The following is a 15,690-nucleotide window of genomic DNA, read 5'->3' as shown; positions in this document are numbered from 1 at the left end:
AGCAGAGTTACAGAGTGCACACATAGAGAAGTACTTGGACTCTTATTTATTTTGAAGGTAGAACTGTCAGAAATTCCTAAGAGGTTGAATATGTTGGCAAAAGGGAGAGGTGGGCCAAGGAGCACCTGGCTTCATATTGCTCCCTCTTCAGTCCCTTCTGCCCCCAAAGGATTCAATTTTATATACAAAGCTCCCCAAGTAAATATTCTCCCCCTGTCTCTGTTTCACTCAACCTCTTGAAAAGTTTCTTCATCTTGTGTACATTACCCCATGGATGTACCCCAATCTGTTTTAAAACTTGGAGCTCATTTGGCTCTGTCCTCCCTCAGGAAAACCTCTTTTACTGTAGAGATGGATTTGGAGATTATTCACTCAAAACTATCTACTGAGTAGCTACTATGTGCCAAGTTCTATTGTAGGCGGTGGGGCTAGAGCAGTAAACTGAACACACAAACTGCTGTGCTCTCATGGAACTCACATTCTAATGGGGAGACAGAGACAATAAACCAAACAAGGTTGATGATACCTGCCATGGTGAAAAATTAACTCAAAAAGAGAAAGAGGGTGGTGGGGAGGCTACAATTTAAAACAGGTGGTCAGGGGCACCTGAGTGGCTCAGTTGGTTAAGCATCCTAGTCTTGATCTCTGCTCAGGTCATGGTCTCACGGTTTGTGGGATCGAGCCCCAGGTCTGGCTCCGCACTGACAGTGCGGAGCCTGCTTGGGATACTCTGTCTCCGTCTCTCTGTGCCTCCCCTTCCTCTCTCTCTCTCTCTCAAAAGAAATAAATAAACATTAAAAAAAAAGAAAATTTAAAAAAATAAAAGAGGTGGTCAGAGAAAACAAGAAAAAAAAATTAAGACAAAAACTTTGGACCCTCTCATGGACTTATCTCACATTTGGCAGGTTTGATTTCCTACCCCAGGGTCCTTGGAGTCTGAAGTGACCACTCCAGTCAGCTGCAGAGATCACAAGTGCTCTGGGGCATTTTGGTCAGTGGAGGACCAGCTAGCCAAAAAAATGTCACTTGTAATGAAGTTATTTTCCCTGTAAAGTAAACCAAGCAGCATTGGTTCTGCAGGCATTGCCCGGAGCTGGCAACTCAGCAATTTCTGTTCTCTGTGGTAGAAGTAGAGGTGTCTTATGCACATAAAATGACTTGAAAAGAGTGTGTGTGTGTGTGTGTGTGTGTGTGTGTGTGTGTGTGTGTGTGTGTGTGTTTTTGGGGGGGGGTCTGGGTCTGAGCTGTAGAATAATCATCATAATAATTATGGCAATTCTTTATTCATTGGTGTGCATTGGAACTGGGTGACATTACTTCGGTCCATGCCCATAGCCACCCTGGGAGTCAAGTAGAGAGTATCCCTGGATAGTTAACTAATTCCTAGTGTTAGGAATTACATAGTAGTTAGATGGTAGTTAGAAATTCCCATCTCCATCTCCAAAGATGCAGTGCATGTAGAGGGAGGTGGGTCTTCACAGAAGAGGGCATTTGGCAGGGGTACATATTTTATTTATATTCTTACTTATATGTTTGTTTACTTAAATCTGAAAGAAAGTCAGTGATTATCCCTGGAGTGTGGGATTATTGGGACTTTAACTTTTCAAGTTGTAGGTCTGTAAACTGAATGTTTAAAATGGTATATTACTTTGTTAATCAAAATAGCATTAATATTATATATAAAATTATATACACAGAGAATTAGAAGTACAAGTGTAAAGGCAAACGTACATAGAATTACCTAATATTTTAATTTTTCCTTTGACCTTATTATTTAGACGAATTAAAAATTTCCAAGTGTTGAGGTTTGTTTTTGTTCTTTAAATTTTTGTTATTAATTTCCAGATTTATTGCATTGTGGGCAAAGAATGTAGTTTATATAATTTCTGCTCTTTGAAATTAATAGAGGCTTTGTTTGTGACCTAGTATATGATCTATTTTGAAAAATATTTCTGTATCAGAAAAGAAGGCATGTTAAACACCCCCACAACCAGTTCTATAATTAGCATATAGTAGTTGTTCAAAACTGTTTATTGGTGAACCTGAACACCAATTAACTAAATGGTAATTCATCTTTTATATTTATTCTAATTCACGATGTCATTTATTTTTACTATCTCATTTGCCAGTCTCCTAATTTATATCCTGCTTTTTCCCTACTCCCCTTCTAGGATATAATAGACTTAGGGCAGATGTGTTAAGATCTTCCATTTCAATTGGGGTTCTGATGTTTTTCTCAGAATTTATAATTCTGGGGTGCTTGGGTAGCTCAGTTTGGTTGAGTGTCCAACTCTTGATTTCAGCTCAGGTCATGATTCCAGGGTCGTGGGATTGAGCCCTGGGTTGGGCTCTGTGCTGAGCATGGAGTCTGCTTAGGATTCTCTCTGTCCCCCTGCCCCTCTGCTCTCAAAAAAAAAAAAAAAAAGAGGAAGAAAAAGAATTTACAATTCTTTTTACATTTACAATACAATCTATTACAATTTACAATTATTTGTATTCTAGCACTTTCATGCTAGATCCACACTGTGGATCATGTAGCTATCAGTATAATAAACCTCCTTTGCCCCATTCAATGTGCCTTGATTCATTCAGAAATTCCAATCACGACCTCTGTTTTCTTTGTGTTTGCAATCAACCAATGCATTTTTGTCTATCCTCTATTTTAGACATTTCTGCATCATTTTATTGTAGATGAATCCTTTTGGAGCAACATATGCCATAATTGAATTTTATTTTAAACCCACCTGGCAAATTTGGTTTAATTTCTGTCACCTTGTTTTATGCTTTTTGGGTTTTATAAAACCATGCCATTGCCTAAGTTCTATGCTATTTTTGATTAAAATAACTAAACTCTATCTCTTTATATAGTCTCCTGTATTTGAAAAGTATACTTCTTGTTTTAACCATAGTGGTTCATTCTCTAATTATTCAACACATGAATCTTAGTTATTTACTGGGTGTCAGGCACTCTTCTAAACACTGTGACTATATGATAAGACAGATAAAATCTTTCTCTCAAGGTGCTTGCCATCTAATGGAGGGGGACAAACAATAAACATACGAACACATAAAAATGAAGATATACAGGGCATGATACATGCCATAAAAACATGCCAAAGTAATGTGAGAGTTGCTCAAGGACTTACATTGTTTGGGTGATCAGAGAAGACCTCCCTGACAAGGCTACGTGTCAGCTGAGACTAATGACAAAAGAGGGACGAGTCAGGTGAATTTCTGGGAAGGAATGTTCCAGTCTAAGTAAGAAGGAACAGCCAGAACCAAGGTGCTAAAGTGAGCATCAAGGAGCAGGGAGGAGGCTACCAGGCTGGAATTACGGGCTTAGGGACAGTTGGAGAGGGTTTCAGATGGAAATGGCTCAATCTGGTTCCATTTGTAAGTGACCAGAAACGCATCCATGGGGGAAAAGGATGGAAGAGGGGAGACAGCAACGAATGGGAGGAGACTAGCAAGGTAGCTTTGCAGTCACTGGGCGAGGGACTATGAACAATGTGGAGATGGTGATTAGACAGGGACTGAGTCAGAGGTAAGCAGGTGGACTCCAGGTATGCTGTTGAAAAGGCTGAGATCATGTCATTCTAGGGGCATCTGGGTGGCTCAGCTGGTTAAGCGTCTGACTCCTGATTTTGGCTCAGATCATGATCTCACGGTTTCTAGATTGAGCCCCATGTTGGGCTCCACGCTGAATGTATAGCCTGCTTGGGATTCTCTCTCTCCGCCCCTCCCCTGTTTGCACACCCTCTCTCTCTCTCAAAATGAATAAATAAACCTAGAAAAAGAGAACACATCACTCCAAAATAATCCATTTGACATACTAATTGGAGCTAAAGGCACTTGAAAGACAAAGGAGCAAGAAGGATGCTCTGACCTCCCCCTTTTTCCCTGAAAGCAGGACAATGCAGAATTCCCATGTGAAAGCCACCCTCCAGGGACCAGGAGGAAAAGCACACTGTCATCATCAGAGGCAGGGAGTTGAGGCCAAGAAGAATCTGTACAGACCACGTCGTGAAAACAGCCTTCTCTTCCTTTTCAACTCCCCCTATTTCACAATCACTGCTGTTTGTTCAACCTAAATGCATATGAGCATTTAGACCTAACCACTTTGGGGGGCATCATTTTCCTGTGAATGCTTTTTTGTAAGTGTAAAATAGAATGTGTATGCTTTTTTCTTGTTGATCTGTCTGATGTTGACTTAATTCTTCGGCCCAGCCAGAGATTCTAACAGGATAGAGGATAAGTTTGCCTCCCCTATGCTATGAAGGTAGGGCCTACTGGGTATGCTCTGCTACATATCCCTCCTGTATTACATTTGGATACAATTAGGTTACATTTTCGTTGTTCCTCCACTGCCACCAACCTATGCCAAGCCACCATCATCACTACTCTAGGCAGGAAGCTTTCTGCCTGGAATCTGGCATCCACTCCTGCCCCCTACTGGTTATTCTACACATAGTAGGTAGAATGGTGTATTTAGAAGGGAAATTGGATCCTATCACTCTCCTGCTCACTCTTCTTGCCACCCACTATTCTTAGAAGAAATCCAAAAATCTTTCCCATGGCTTGCAGAGTCCTCCCACTCTGACCCCAGCCCTCTTTAACCCCATCTCCTGCCACTTAACTTCCAGCTTTCCCTTTGTTCCTTGAACACACTGAACCTGATCCAGCGCCAGAACCTCTGCCCTAGCTGTTTTCTCTCTGGTCCTTTGCATATCTGCACCTCTAGTACAGAACACCCTTTTGGAGACTTTATATGCCTGAAGATATTTTTATTATGTCCTCACAGTTCAGCAACATTCTGGCTAGTTATAAAGTTCTAGGTTCACAGTTCTATTTATTAACACCTCAAAAATGTAATTCCATTGAGCTTAAGATTGGTGTTGAGAAGTCTGAGGTCAATTTAAGTCTTCCTCCGTTGCAAGCAAGAAGCAAGGAAGCAAAGGCAATCTGCTTTGGTAATCTGGAAGCTTAAAAATCATAGTTTTGCCTTCAGTGTTTCTAATTCTACTATAACGGAGGGATCCAAGAATTTTTTCTTGTCTACAGTTTTCTTGGTGCCCTTTATATCTGCAGACTATCATCTTTTTTTAATTCTAGGGAATTCAAGGACATTATTTAAAGTCTTTCCTCCCCTCCTTGTGGCTCTCCTATGACCTGGCTCTGCATGTTGATTTCTGTCTTCCGTTCCTTTTAACTTCCTCATCTTCCTCAGCTGCCTTCTCAGAGAGGTCCTGGATCACCTCTTCCTACACATTGGTTCTTGGGCTATATCTGTCTGTTCTTTAACCCACCTATCATTTTCTATATTAAAATAGTCTCTTACGGGGCCCCTGGGTGGCTCAGTCGGTTGAGCGTCCGACTTCAGCTCAGGTCATGATCTCGCGGTCCGTGAGTTCGAGCCCCGCGTCAGGCTCTGGGCTGATGGCTCAGAACCTGGAGCCTGCTTCCGATTCTGTGTCTCCTCTCTCTCTGCCCCTCCCCGTTCATGCTCTGTCTCTCTCTGTCTCAAAAATAAATAAAAAAAACGTTAAAAAATAAAATAAAATACTCTCTCACATCTAATATCCCCACTTGTTTCCTTTTCGTGTGATCCTTGATTCTTTTTTCATATGGCTAATTTCTTCCCCCACGTTCTTAATATGTTTATCATGATTATTTAAAATTTTTGGCATGACCATTTGAGTAATTCTGCTTCAGGTGATATATGTTGTTATACTTTTGCCCTTTTGTGGCAGTTGTACTCCTCAGGCACACAATATTTTGGCCTGAGAGCCCATGACATTCTGAGGGTACTGACTATTCTAACTGTTCTGTGTATCGGAGAAAGGTCAAAGGTTATCTCCAGGCTTTATTGCTTCTCAGGAGTTTAAGGATATGTGTACTGTTTTTCTCTTACCGCATAACAAATGACCACAAATATGCTAGCTTCAAACAGCATCCATTTATCATCATGCGGTTTCCATGGGTCAAGAGTCTGGGTACAGCTTGGCTGGGTTCTGTCCCCTAGGGTCTCACAAGGCTACAATTCAGGGATCGGCCAGGGCTGTGGCCTCAGTTGAGACCTTTGAACTCTTATCCGAGTTCGCTTCTAAGCTCCTGTGGTTGTTGGCAGAATTCACTTCCTTGCAGCTGCGTGACTGGGCTCTCAGTTCTACGGAAATAAATTAAGACCAACAAAGTGAGAATAAAAGTAGAGGCCATCCATTCAGAGCTTGCTAAAGAAAGGGAGTTGGCCACTATTATTTGTGTTCAGTGGAGACCCAGGTGCAGGTAGAGGAGTTGGAAAGATTTGTAGTGGGAAAAGGGAAGGGGCTTCAGGTCAGGTGTGCCCTGTTTGCAGTCTGTTGGCCTGGGGAAGCTGGAGGTGAGCTAACTAGCAGCCAGCGTCCTATGTGACTGGTCAGGAGTGCATATTTGGCTATCTCTGATTGGTCCCAAGGTGGAAACTGGAACAAAATTAGGAAGCTGCCAGTTATGAATCAAGTTCTGGTCATTTCGGACCAATCATTACAGGAGTTATTGGATTCCTGGACCAGTTGCTAGAGATGGTAGTCTGACTTCTTACAAGTCTGCCTTATAAATAGTGGTTGGCTTCCTGGGCTGGTTACTGTAAATTCTGAGTTGGTTTCCTGGACCGGATGCTGCAGGCTGTGGGCCACAGTTTTATTTCTACACTCAGTCTGGCCATTGTCCATTTCTGTGTGTGTGTGTGTGTGTGTGTGTGTGTGTGTGTGTGTGTGTTGCCATCGTCCATTTGTATATTCAGTCTTCCTGGAGACTGTCTGCAGCTCCCTGGCACGTGGCCCTCTCCACAGACAATTCACAACATGGCACTTTGTGTCTTCAGGGTCAGCAGAGAGTGTCCCTCACTCTAATGCATTGTGGTAAGATATAGATGATATATAGATATAGATATATAGATATAGATATAGATATAGATATAGATATATGTCACAGAAATGAGAACCTGTCATATTCTATTGGCTAGAAGCAAATCACAGGTCCTGCCCAAACTGAAAAGGAGAAGATTATAGGACATAACTCCAGTATGGAGATCATGGGGCATTTTGCATCCCCCATGGAGTCTTCCTACCGTGGTAGGAAAGGATGAGCCCTGTGAACAGCTCCCCAGGCCCTGAAAAACAGCTGCTGGTCTCTACCGTCTACTGGCTTCCTCCCTGCTCAGGGTTTCACCTTTAAACCAGTAGGAGAAGCAACACTGGGAGAAAGCCATTTTCCCTTTGCTATGCTTCATGGCCCTGGAGTCTAGAAGAAATGCCCTAGGACCATTGGTCCCTGTGTCCCTCTTTACATTAACTCCTCACCTTAGCAGGCTTTTGTGCTGCCCTGTTAATCTCTAAAACCTGTATCAAGGCTTTGTGGCTGATTTCTGTAAGGGGCTTCCACTGCTTCCTCTGTGGGCGGCACCCTTTAGCTCCAGCCCCTGCTACATCTCTCACCTAATCCTCTTTTGGCATTAATGCTGTGTTACATGCCCGGGCAAGTGGGTGTCAGCCCTGGCTGTACATTACAATCACCGGAGAGTTTTATACAATCCTAATGCTCTGGTCTCACCCCCTACCTATTAAATTAGGGTCTCTAGAGTGGAATGAGCCATGAGCAGCTTTTTAGCTACCAGGTGATTCTAATATGTAGCCCAGGTTCTAGAAGGGTCACTGTTCTAAAATCGGCAGCCTTTAACTCAGTTCTTCGCCTTGCTGCACATTGGAATCACTGGGAAGATTTTTTAAAAAAACAAACACCGATGCTCAGGCCCCCATCTCGAGAGATCTGATGTAATTAACGTGCAGTGTGGCCAGGGCTTTGGGACTTTTAAAAGCTTCCCAGGTGATGCCAGCACACAGCTGAGGATGAGGGCCACTGATTCTATGTCCAGATATCAAGCTGCTTGCAGGGAAAGGGGCTAGTTCCTCCCCTCCTCCTGGTAAGGAAAGGGGCAGGTGCCCAGTTTCAGTGTAATTAATAAAAGGATCTGTATTGCTTTTGTTCCAAAAGTTGAAAATAGTCAAGAACGTGAATCCAAAGATCGACCAGATTCCTTGCTTTTAGGAACGTTTTCCAAACAAACAGTTGAAATTTCCCTTTGCTACCACATTTTGCATGTGTTTTGATTTTATAAGCAGTATGAAGAGGCCAGCCTTCAAATCCTCTGTCTGGTAAGTCAGTTTGAGTCTCTAAAGCAGTTCCCAATTGTACAGTGAGATCACTGTAGACTGGTGTTGCCAAAGAAGACAGCCCAGAAAAGTTGAAACGTGAGCTGGAGGCTGAGCGGAGACTCAGCTAGGCTGGAGCAGAGAGAGGGACACAAGGCCAAAGGTGTGGAGCAGGAATGGTGCGCACGGCATCTGAAGCAACAGACGACATAACTCAGCAGATGTAGGAGGGGAGGGGTTGCACAGAGGACAAACCTTTGCTGACTACCTCTGGGTTAGAACTTTTTCCTCCATCATCTCTATCAGATACATTTTTACTTTTCCTTGTGCATTCTGCTCTGTATTCATAATTCAGTCTTCCACACCTTGTTTACAGGTTGATTCTAAAGTCTGAACAACAATAAACCACATTAACATCACTGTAACCAGGGCTTACTCTGCAGCCTCATAATGGGCTAAGATTTATTTTCCTTCTCCATGAACCAAACGTCACCTATGACATTTAAAGGAAGATATTTCTAGCATCAAAGTCAAATGAATCTTCTTCTTGCCCCCCTTCCATTCCTGAAAATAATGATCATGCTATATTTCAGCTGACTTCATATTTGGACCTTTATTTCCTTACATGGTTCTTTCCCTCCCAAGGTTTCTAATTTTCCCTCCCTCCCTCCTCTCCTTCCTTCCTCCCTCCCTTCTTCCTTCCCTCCCTTTCCTTTTTATTTTTTATTGTTTGTGTTGTCAACAGAGCACATTTACCATCACAGATCTTCAGAAATATCCAGACTTTCAATTACACCAACTGCTCCAGGGAATCCACTTTCTCTGTGAAAACATGCTTTCAGAGACTTCTGCAGTTCTGCTCTGGTCTGAGCTGGTTATTTTCTAGATCTGTTGGGAACTACAGTTCCAAGTCTCTTTCTCTCTGTACTTCTCCAGTAGGTCCACTGTTTTCTAGATCTCAGGTCCTTCTTTGTTTTTTGCCCTCATTTTATCTCAGGAAGGGCTCCGGAAGGCTAACTTTCAGAATCTGTGTATGTCTGAAAACATATTTATTTTGCCCTAGTGATTAATTGATATTTTGATTAACAGTGACAATTAGGCTCAAAATAATTTCTCCTCTTCAAATGAAGGCATTTGTTCATTGTGTTCTACCATCTGGCATTGTCGAAAAGAGATCTAACCAATGCCATTAGTCTGAATCTCCTTCTCCTAAAAATTGATCTGGTTTTCTTTTCCTCTGCAAAATTTTCTTTATCTTCCAATTTGTAAAATTATGGGAATATGTCTGGGGCTGGATCTTTCATTCATTGCTTTGTTTTATCCATCATTATCCCTAATCTGCTTTTGTCTTCATGAAATTTATCACTGGCTCAAATTTTCTGATGAAGGTCATACAGATCCTCTTTGTTGTCATGGATTTAATTCCTTTTGCACCCCTTTACTTTCCTTTTAGGGGGATGTGGGGAGGGGAGGGACATAAATGTGCATGATTAGTCTGCCATGTGGGACTCTACTTTCAGAAATGTTATTTGGATATTATAGGAAAGGAGGACCCTGGAATACAGAAGGTCTTGGAGATCCTTGACTTACATCATGGGGAAACTGGCTTTCATAGTGGTCATTGGTGGCCTGAAGAAGTAACATCAGGTGTCTTTCATGTATTCTGCTCTTAAGCAAGCTATGACACCACTTTTCTAGTGAATAGAAATGATTGGAAATATTTCAAAATCTTCTGGACTGTTTCCATCAGCCCATGTTTATTCGAAGTATTAAGTGAAGGATGGAAATAGTGATTGGACAAGTCTGTATGTTGTGCTGTGCTCACCACAAGGGCAGACCACCTGTCACCATACAATGCTATTATAATACCATTGACTATATTCCCTGTTCTGTGCCTTTCATCCCTGTGCTTATTCATTCCATAATGGAAGCCTGTACCTCCCACTGGCCTTTGCCCATTTTGCCCATCCCCGCATCCCCTCCCCTCTGGTAACATCAGCTTGTTCTCTATTTATGGGTGTGCTTCTGTTTTTGTTTGTTTGTTTAGTTGCTATATGAGCTCTAAGTGTCCAGTACTTCTGGAATGATGCTGGTCAGTGGACACACCTGACAATTCTTATATTCCAGTGTGCTTTGTCTTTGGCACATAAAATGCACTCTGAACCTAAAGATGATGTTACTTATCTGAATGAAGAATCAATCCAGGATGGTTCTGACTGGGCATCATGTAAGTGTAAGCCTTCTGAAGGTAAGGTGTAAATGCCTTGCTCCCTGGTAAGTCCAGACTGTGATCAGGAGGAATCAAAGCTTCCCTATGATATAGGATGATGACACCCGAAAGTAGAAGGAACTCTGCATATTCTCTTCAACAAAGTGGGAAGAGTCCAGAGTCCTTTGCTCAACATGATATGAGATGAAAAGAAATATCTATGAGGAGATAGAGGCCTATGGACCTAAGACAGATCCATGGGATTATCACACCTCCCAGATGGCAGCACGGACCTGCCTGAATCAATGGAAAAAAAAAAGCAGAGACAAAGAGCACAACTCAGCAGATGCCAGAGTGAATAAAAATGCCACCCTGGGCTGGATGTCTCCAGAACATAACCCCAAGGCTGCTGATTGGGGCAGTGATGGCAGAGCCTGGGATTGACTACTGTTTCATTTCCCTCACTGGTCTCCCATGAGGACAGGTCTGGCATGCTTGTGTCTCAGAGAATCACATCTGCCAGGCTCTTCTTTTGCTGATCTCCAAAAACATGGCTAATGAAGGCAAATCATTGCTGAGGACAATGGTTCTCTCAAGGTAACAGCCCTGTTGAGTTGATGTTTGGTGCCCAGCATAGTGATAAGAGGTCATTGCACACTCCAGTAGCCACATGGTCTGTGTCTGTACTAGCCTTCCGGATGTCTGAAGGCTGGGACTGTGATCATCCCATTCATCCTGAGGTTTTGGCTACCATCCCACTCTGGTCCCAGGTTCAGCCTCTGTCCCTTCCACAGGAGCTCTGGCTGCTTATCTCTCTTGGAGGTGATGTTTCATAGGGAGAACCCTCTTCTATCTTCTGCTCACCCTCTGGCTGGGGCTCTCAGCCCACCCACGTAAGCTGCAAATGGGAGCAGAAGCTGTACAAGTCTTGGTCTCTTATATGCACCTCATCCCCATTAGACAGTATCTCCCACCCCTACCCCCAGCATTTGTTGTCTAAGTCTCATCCCATAAACCCGTGGTCAACCACTACCTCTGGCAGAATCACGGATGCATCTGTTCCTATCTTCAGGACTTGGTGGGGACGGTTGCATATGTAGGTGCTGGGCAATGATCCTGTGGCCTTGACATCTCTACACGCCACCTGGAATGGATATCCCATAGCAACGTTGTTTCAGAGGTGGCAAAATTGGAAGAGTCCTATTTGTCCTGTTTGTACTATGGCCCCACCTGGGAAAGGACACAGAGAATTTAAACAGCTCTGTGCAATTTTCCCTCATTACCAATAATTACAACTTTTTCCTATAACTGGTCAATATCCAATCAAAGAGACCTAGTGTGCTTACAAATTTGGTATTATTTTCATGTTGCTATCTGAATCATCATGGAATTGGCTTCCTAGGGCAGCCATAACAAATGACTACAAGCTGGGTGGCTGCAAGCAACAGTTATGTACTCTGGGGGCCAGTTATGGCTCTGGGGGCCAGAAGTCCAAAAGTAATCTGGGTTGGTTCCTTCTTGGGGGCTCAAGGGAGAATCCATTCCATGACAATCTCTCAGCTTCCTGGAGACTGTTGGTAGTCCTTGGCATTTCTTGGCTTATGGCAACATAACTCCAGCTATGACTCTGTGGTCACACGGCATTCTCCCTGTGTGTCTGTGTCCAAATTTCCCTCTTATCAGGACACCAGTCATTGGATTAGGGCCCACGTGAATCCAATATGGTCTCATGTTAACTTGTTAAAAACTGTGAAGATTCTCTCCAAATAAGCTCACATTCATAGGTAGGACTTGAACATAGGTTTTGGGGATGGGGGTGGGTGTGTGTGTGGGGGGAGACACAGTTGAATCAATAACTGTCAAAGTAAATTGAAAGATAATTCAGATAGTAAAATGTGATGAATCTTGTTCTTAGTGTTGAGAAATTTCCTCAGGTTTACCAATAGCCACAAACTTTTCGAATACTGGAAGACTGATTTATGAATATTTAGATTTCTAAAAAAAATGGAAAAATACACACTCCCACCTCTCCCAAGCTCCTAATTAATGCATCCAAGTGGAGAGAGAGTGATAAACACAATAGTCCTTTACAATAAATGGCAAAAACAAATATAGAGAAATCATATTCGCATAAAAATGAAAAATTAGTTTATCTCTTTTAAAAAGACAAACCACAGTTTGTCTCTTATTTCGGCTTACTTTTGAGTGAAAAATTTCTTTGAGAAGATAATAATATTTGAGAATAGACTTTTACTTTCATAATTCTTTGATTTCTTTCTTTTTTAAAACTGTAGAGTCCCCCACAAATAGAAAGTAACACTAAATCACATAAGCATTTCAATTTTACACTGTTTCATGCATGTGTTACACTCAGAGAGAGAACTTTTTTAACTTTTTAAAAAATTTATTTTGAGAGAGAGAGAGGGCATGCACACATGAGCGGGGAGGGGCAGAGAGAGAGAAAATCCCAAGCAGGTTCCATGCTGTCAGCACAGAGCCCAACGCAGGGCTCGAACCCATGAACTGTGGGATCATGACCTGAGCTGAAGTCAAGAGCCAGACACTTAAACGACTGTGCCACCCGGGTGCCCCAGAGAGAGAAGAACTTTTAATTAAACCCAGTACAACATTCCTGTTTCATTTCTCACTGGCCCATAGAACATGCCCAGCTGAGTGTTTCCTGCTATGCTTTCTCACCACCTTGAATGAAATGTGGGCACTGCTGAGTAGGGAAAAAGACATGTGTGCAGGTGAGAGGAATCTAGCTAGTGTTTTAAGTTCCATTGAATTAATACCATGTTTGGGGGAAGGACTAAGGAGCATTTTAGGAAGGGGAAAGGCAATGCTTTTAATGAAAATGCTAGGACACCAGAGGAATTTCAGGCCTGTTTAGCTGAATCACTTGTGAACAGGCACGTAAAAATGAGTGATTTCAATGGAAACCAACTGGCGTTCCATGAAATTATCCAGCACTTGGAAATAAGGCCAAGAGAGGGTTAGGGTTAAGGCTAGCTTGTCCTTTCAATGCCATACATACTGCAACATTGTTCAACACATCCACTCAGGAATTCATCATGGAGTAATAATTAAGGGAATGCACCTCTGTTCAACTATTATTGATTAAGGGCTCAGAATGTTAACTTGTGGGTCTTGTTTGAGAGAGGTAAATAACTTCCCTCAGACAAAAAAGATCACCATAGGTTATGGTCTGGTTGCCCTGGCGCTCGTGAGCCAGTCTTGTGTCTAGCATTTTGGGTATAGCTACAAGTCCCCAGATCTACTCCCACACTTAGGACCAGCTTTACCCTCTTACTGGGTCCTCTGTTAGTGAGTTAATACTTCTTCAACCTATATTTATTCCCTTATTTTATTTTTTCAGGAGAGTAATTTTGAAAAGCTTTTGGAATAGATACTTTGACACATGTTTGGACTTTTTACCTGTACCCTCATTTTTGGCGGTGGAATATAAGAAGTTATTTGTCAAATTGCCAGTGGTGAGTTTTCTCACGCAAGGACATTGTAGGTCCTGGGAGGAGGCCACGGATCAAATCTCCTCAAATGCTTTGCTCTTGTATGTGGGCAGAATCACATCAAATGCCAGAATAAAATACCTCATTTGTTTTCATCTTGTGCTTATTTGCAAATGAAATTCTGTAATGATAGCTTTTAAAAAATAGCTTTTGTATAAAGAGGGGAGGAGGTGAGATGAATGTTAATATCAAATAATTGAATCTGATTTCTAGGGTACTTGGGATGGTCTGAAGAGCTGTGAGAGAGGCATTTAAAACCAATTCCCAGGTATTTAGTTTCATATTTGGATTGGGGGTAGTGAAGAAACGAGTATGGGACAGGAGGTCCCACAGGCAAGGAAAATCCAACCCTAAGGAAAGTTGAGGGGCTGTTGGTGCTAAATATCCAGATTTTGGCCTGCATAACTGCAAGCAAATGTCTCTCATGAGCTGTGGAAGGACCAATTTTATTCTCGTTTACACCATGAGGACTACAGGCCACCACCAACACAACAGATGACTGTTGGTGCTCCCCTGGGTGAAGCAATCATCCCAACCTCCCGTGCCCTGTGGGCTGAGTCATCTGAGACTCCACTTCCTGGCTGTGCTGGCTCCTGGCTTCGAACCTTACCGCTATCCAGCTGGAGCCCAATTTTCATTTCAAAAATTACAGCCTAAATGTCCTTCCGGTGGGACCTGTCCCCACATTTATTACAGAAAATTGCTGTTACATAAACCACTCTCCTCCTTGTTCTGTTTTCTGCCCCTTTTTGCTAAATGCAATGACTTTGTTAGTTGAGTTATTTTTTTTAATAGATTCAAAGGAGAAATCTCTCCTCTTGCCAGTGAAGCAAATCTTGTGGGACTTCAGAAGATAAAAAGTAGAATCAGTACCCAATTTCATTAGAGGAAGAAGACAGGCCTGTTTAGTCAATCAGTACAATGCAGGAATTTCCAATATTAACAAGATATCTGGCAGCACATCCACTGTGAGTCCCATACCTAAAGAGTAGGGTGAATTTTTTTAATGTTTATTTATTTTTGAGAGGCAGAGAGTGAGCAAGCAGGGAAGGGACAGAGAGAGAGGGAGACACAGAATCTGAAGCAGACTCCAGGTTCTGAGCTGTCATCCAAGAGCGGGGCTTGAACCCACGAACCATGAGATCATGACCTGAGTGGAAGTCAGATGCTCAACCAACTCAGCCACCCAGGTGCCCCAAAAGAGTAGGGTGAATTTAAAGATGACGTGAGATACCCCCTGAGTTAGATCTTGGCCTTCCCATTGAATTCTCTGTAGTACTCCTTTACCTTTACTCACCTCCTGCCCCTCACAGCTTACTGGAACTAAAACATAACTCTCGTCCTCCAAATTTACCAATTCATCCCCAACTGCAAATGTTTTGTTCTCTATGTAATCTGTGCTTATCCCCAGTTGGCAATTCTTTTTTTCAATATATATATAGAGAGAGGGGCAGCAAAGGGCAGAGAGCTAGGGGGAGAGAGAAAATCCCAAGCAGGCTCCCTGCTGATGTGGGGCTTGAACTCACAAACAATGAGATCACGGTCTGAGCTGAAATCAAGAGTTGGAGGCTTAAAGGACTGAGCTGCCCAGGTGCCCCTCCCAGTTGACAATTCTTATCGCATACACTGATACCAGTGACAATATAGAGGGTATTTGTGCAAATGGCTATGAGTCTCCTGGAGAGCAGAGCAGATGTCTACATGCAGAGCATCTCAAACTCGTACCTACACTTCTCAATGTTTGTACAAATCACCTGGGACC

At 42.6% G+C, this 15,690-nt stretch overlaps 1 protein-coding gene across 1 annotated transcript in view; it reads right to left on the bottom strand.

Annotated features, from left to right (window-relative positions):
- Positions 1–5,953: 5,953 nt before the first annotated feature.
- SLC24A3 (solute carrier family 24 member 3) overlaps positions 5,954–15,690 on the bottom strand; it is a 500,862-nt gene continuing 491,125 nt past the window's right edge. Inside the window, exon 17 of the mRNA XM_042931727.1 lies at positions 5,954–6,166. Coding sequence (XP_042787661.1) covers positions 6,161–6,166 — 6 coding nt within the window. The 3' untranslated portion in view covers positions 5,954–6,160. The remainder of the gene's footprint in view (positions 6,167–15,690) is intronic.

This window comes from Panthera leo, chromosome A3, assembly GCF_018350215.1.
Source record: "Panthera leo isolate Ple1 chromosome A3, P.leo_Ple1_pat1.1, whole genome shotgun sequence".
Classification (NCBI taxonomy): domain Eukaryota; kingdom Metazoa; phylum Chordata; class Mammalia; order Carnivora; family Felidae; genus Panthera; species Panthera leo.
Note: the sequence above shows the minus strand (reverse complement) of the source record. Positions and strands in the feature narration are given on the sequence as shown.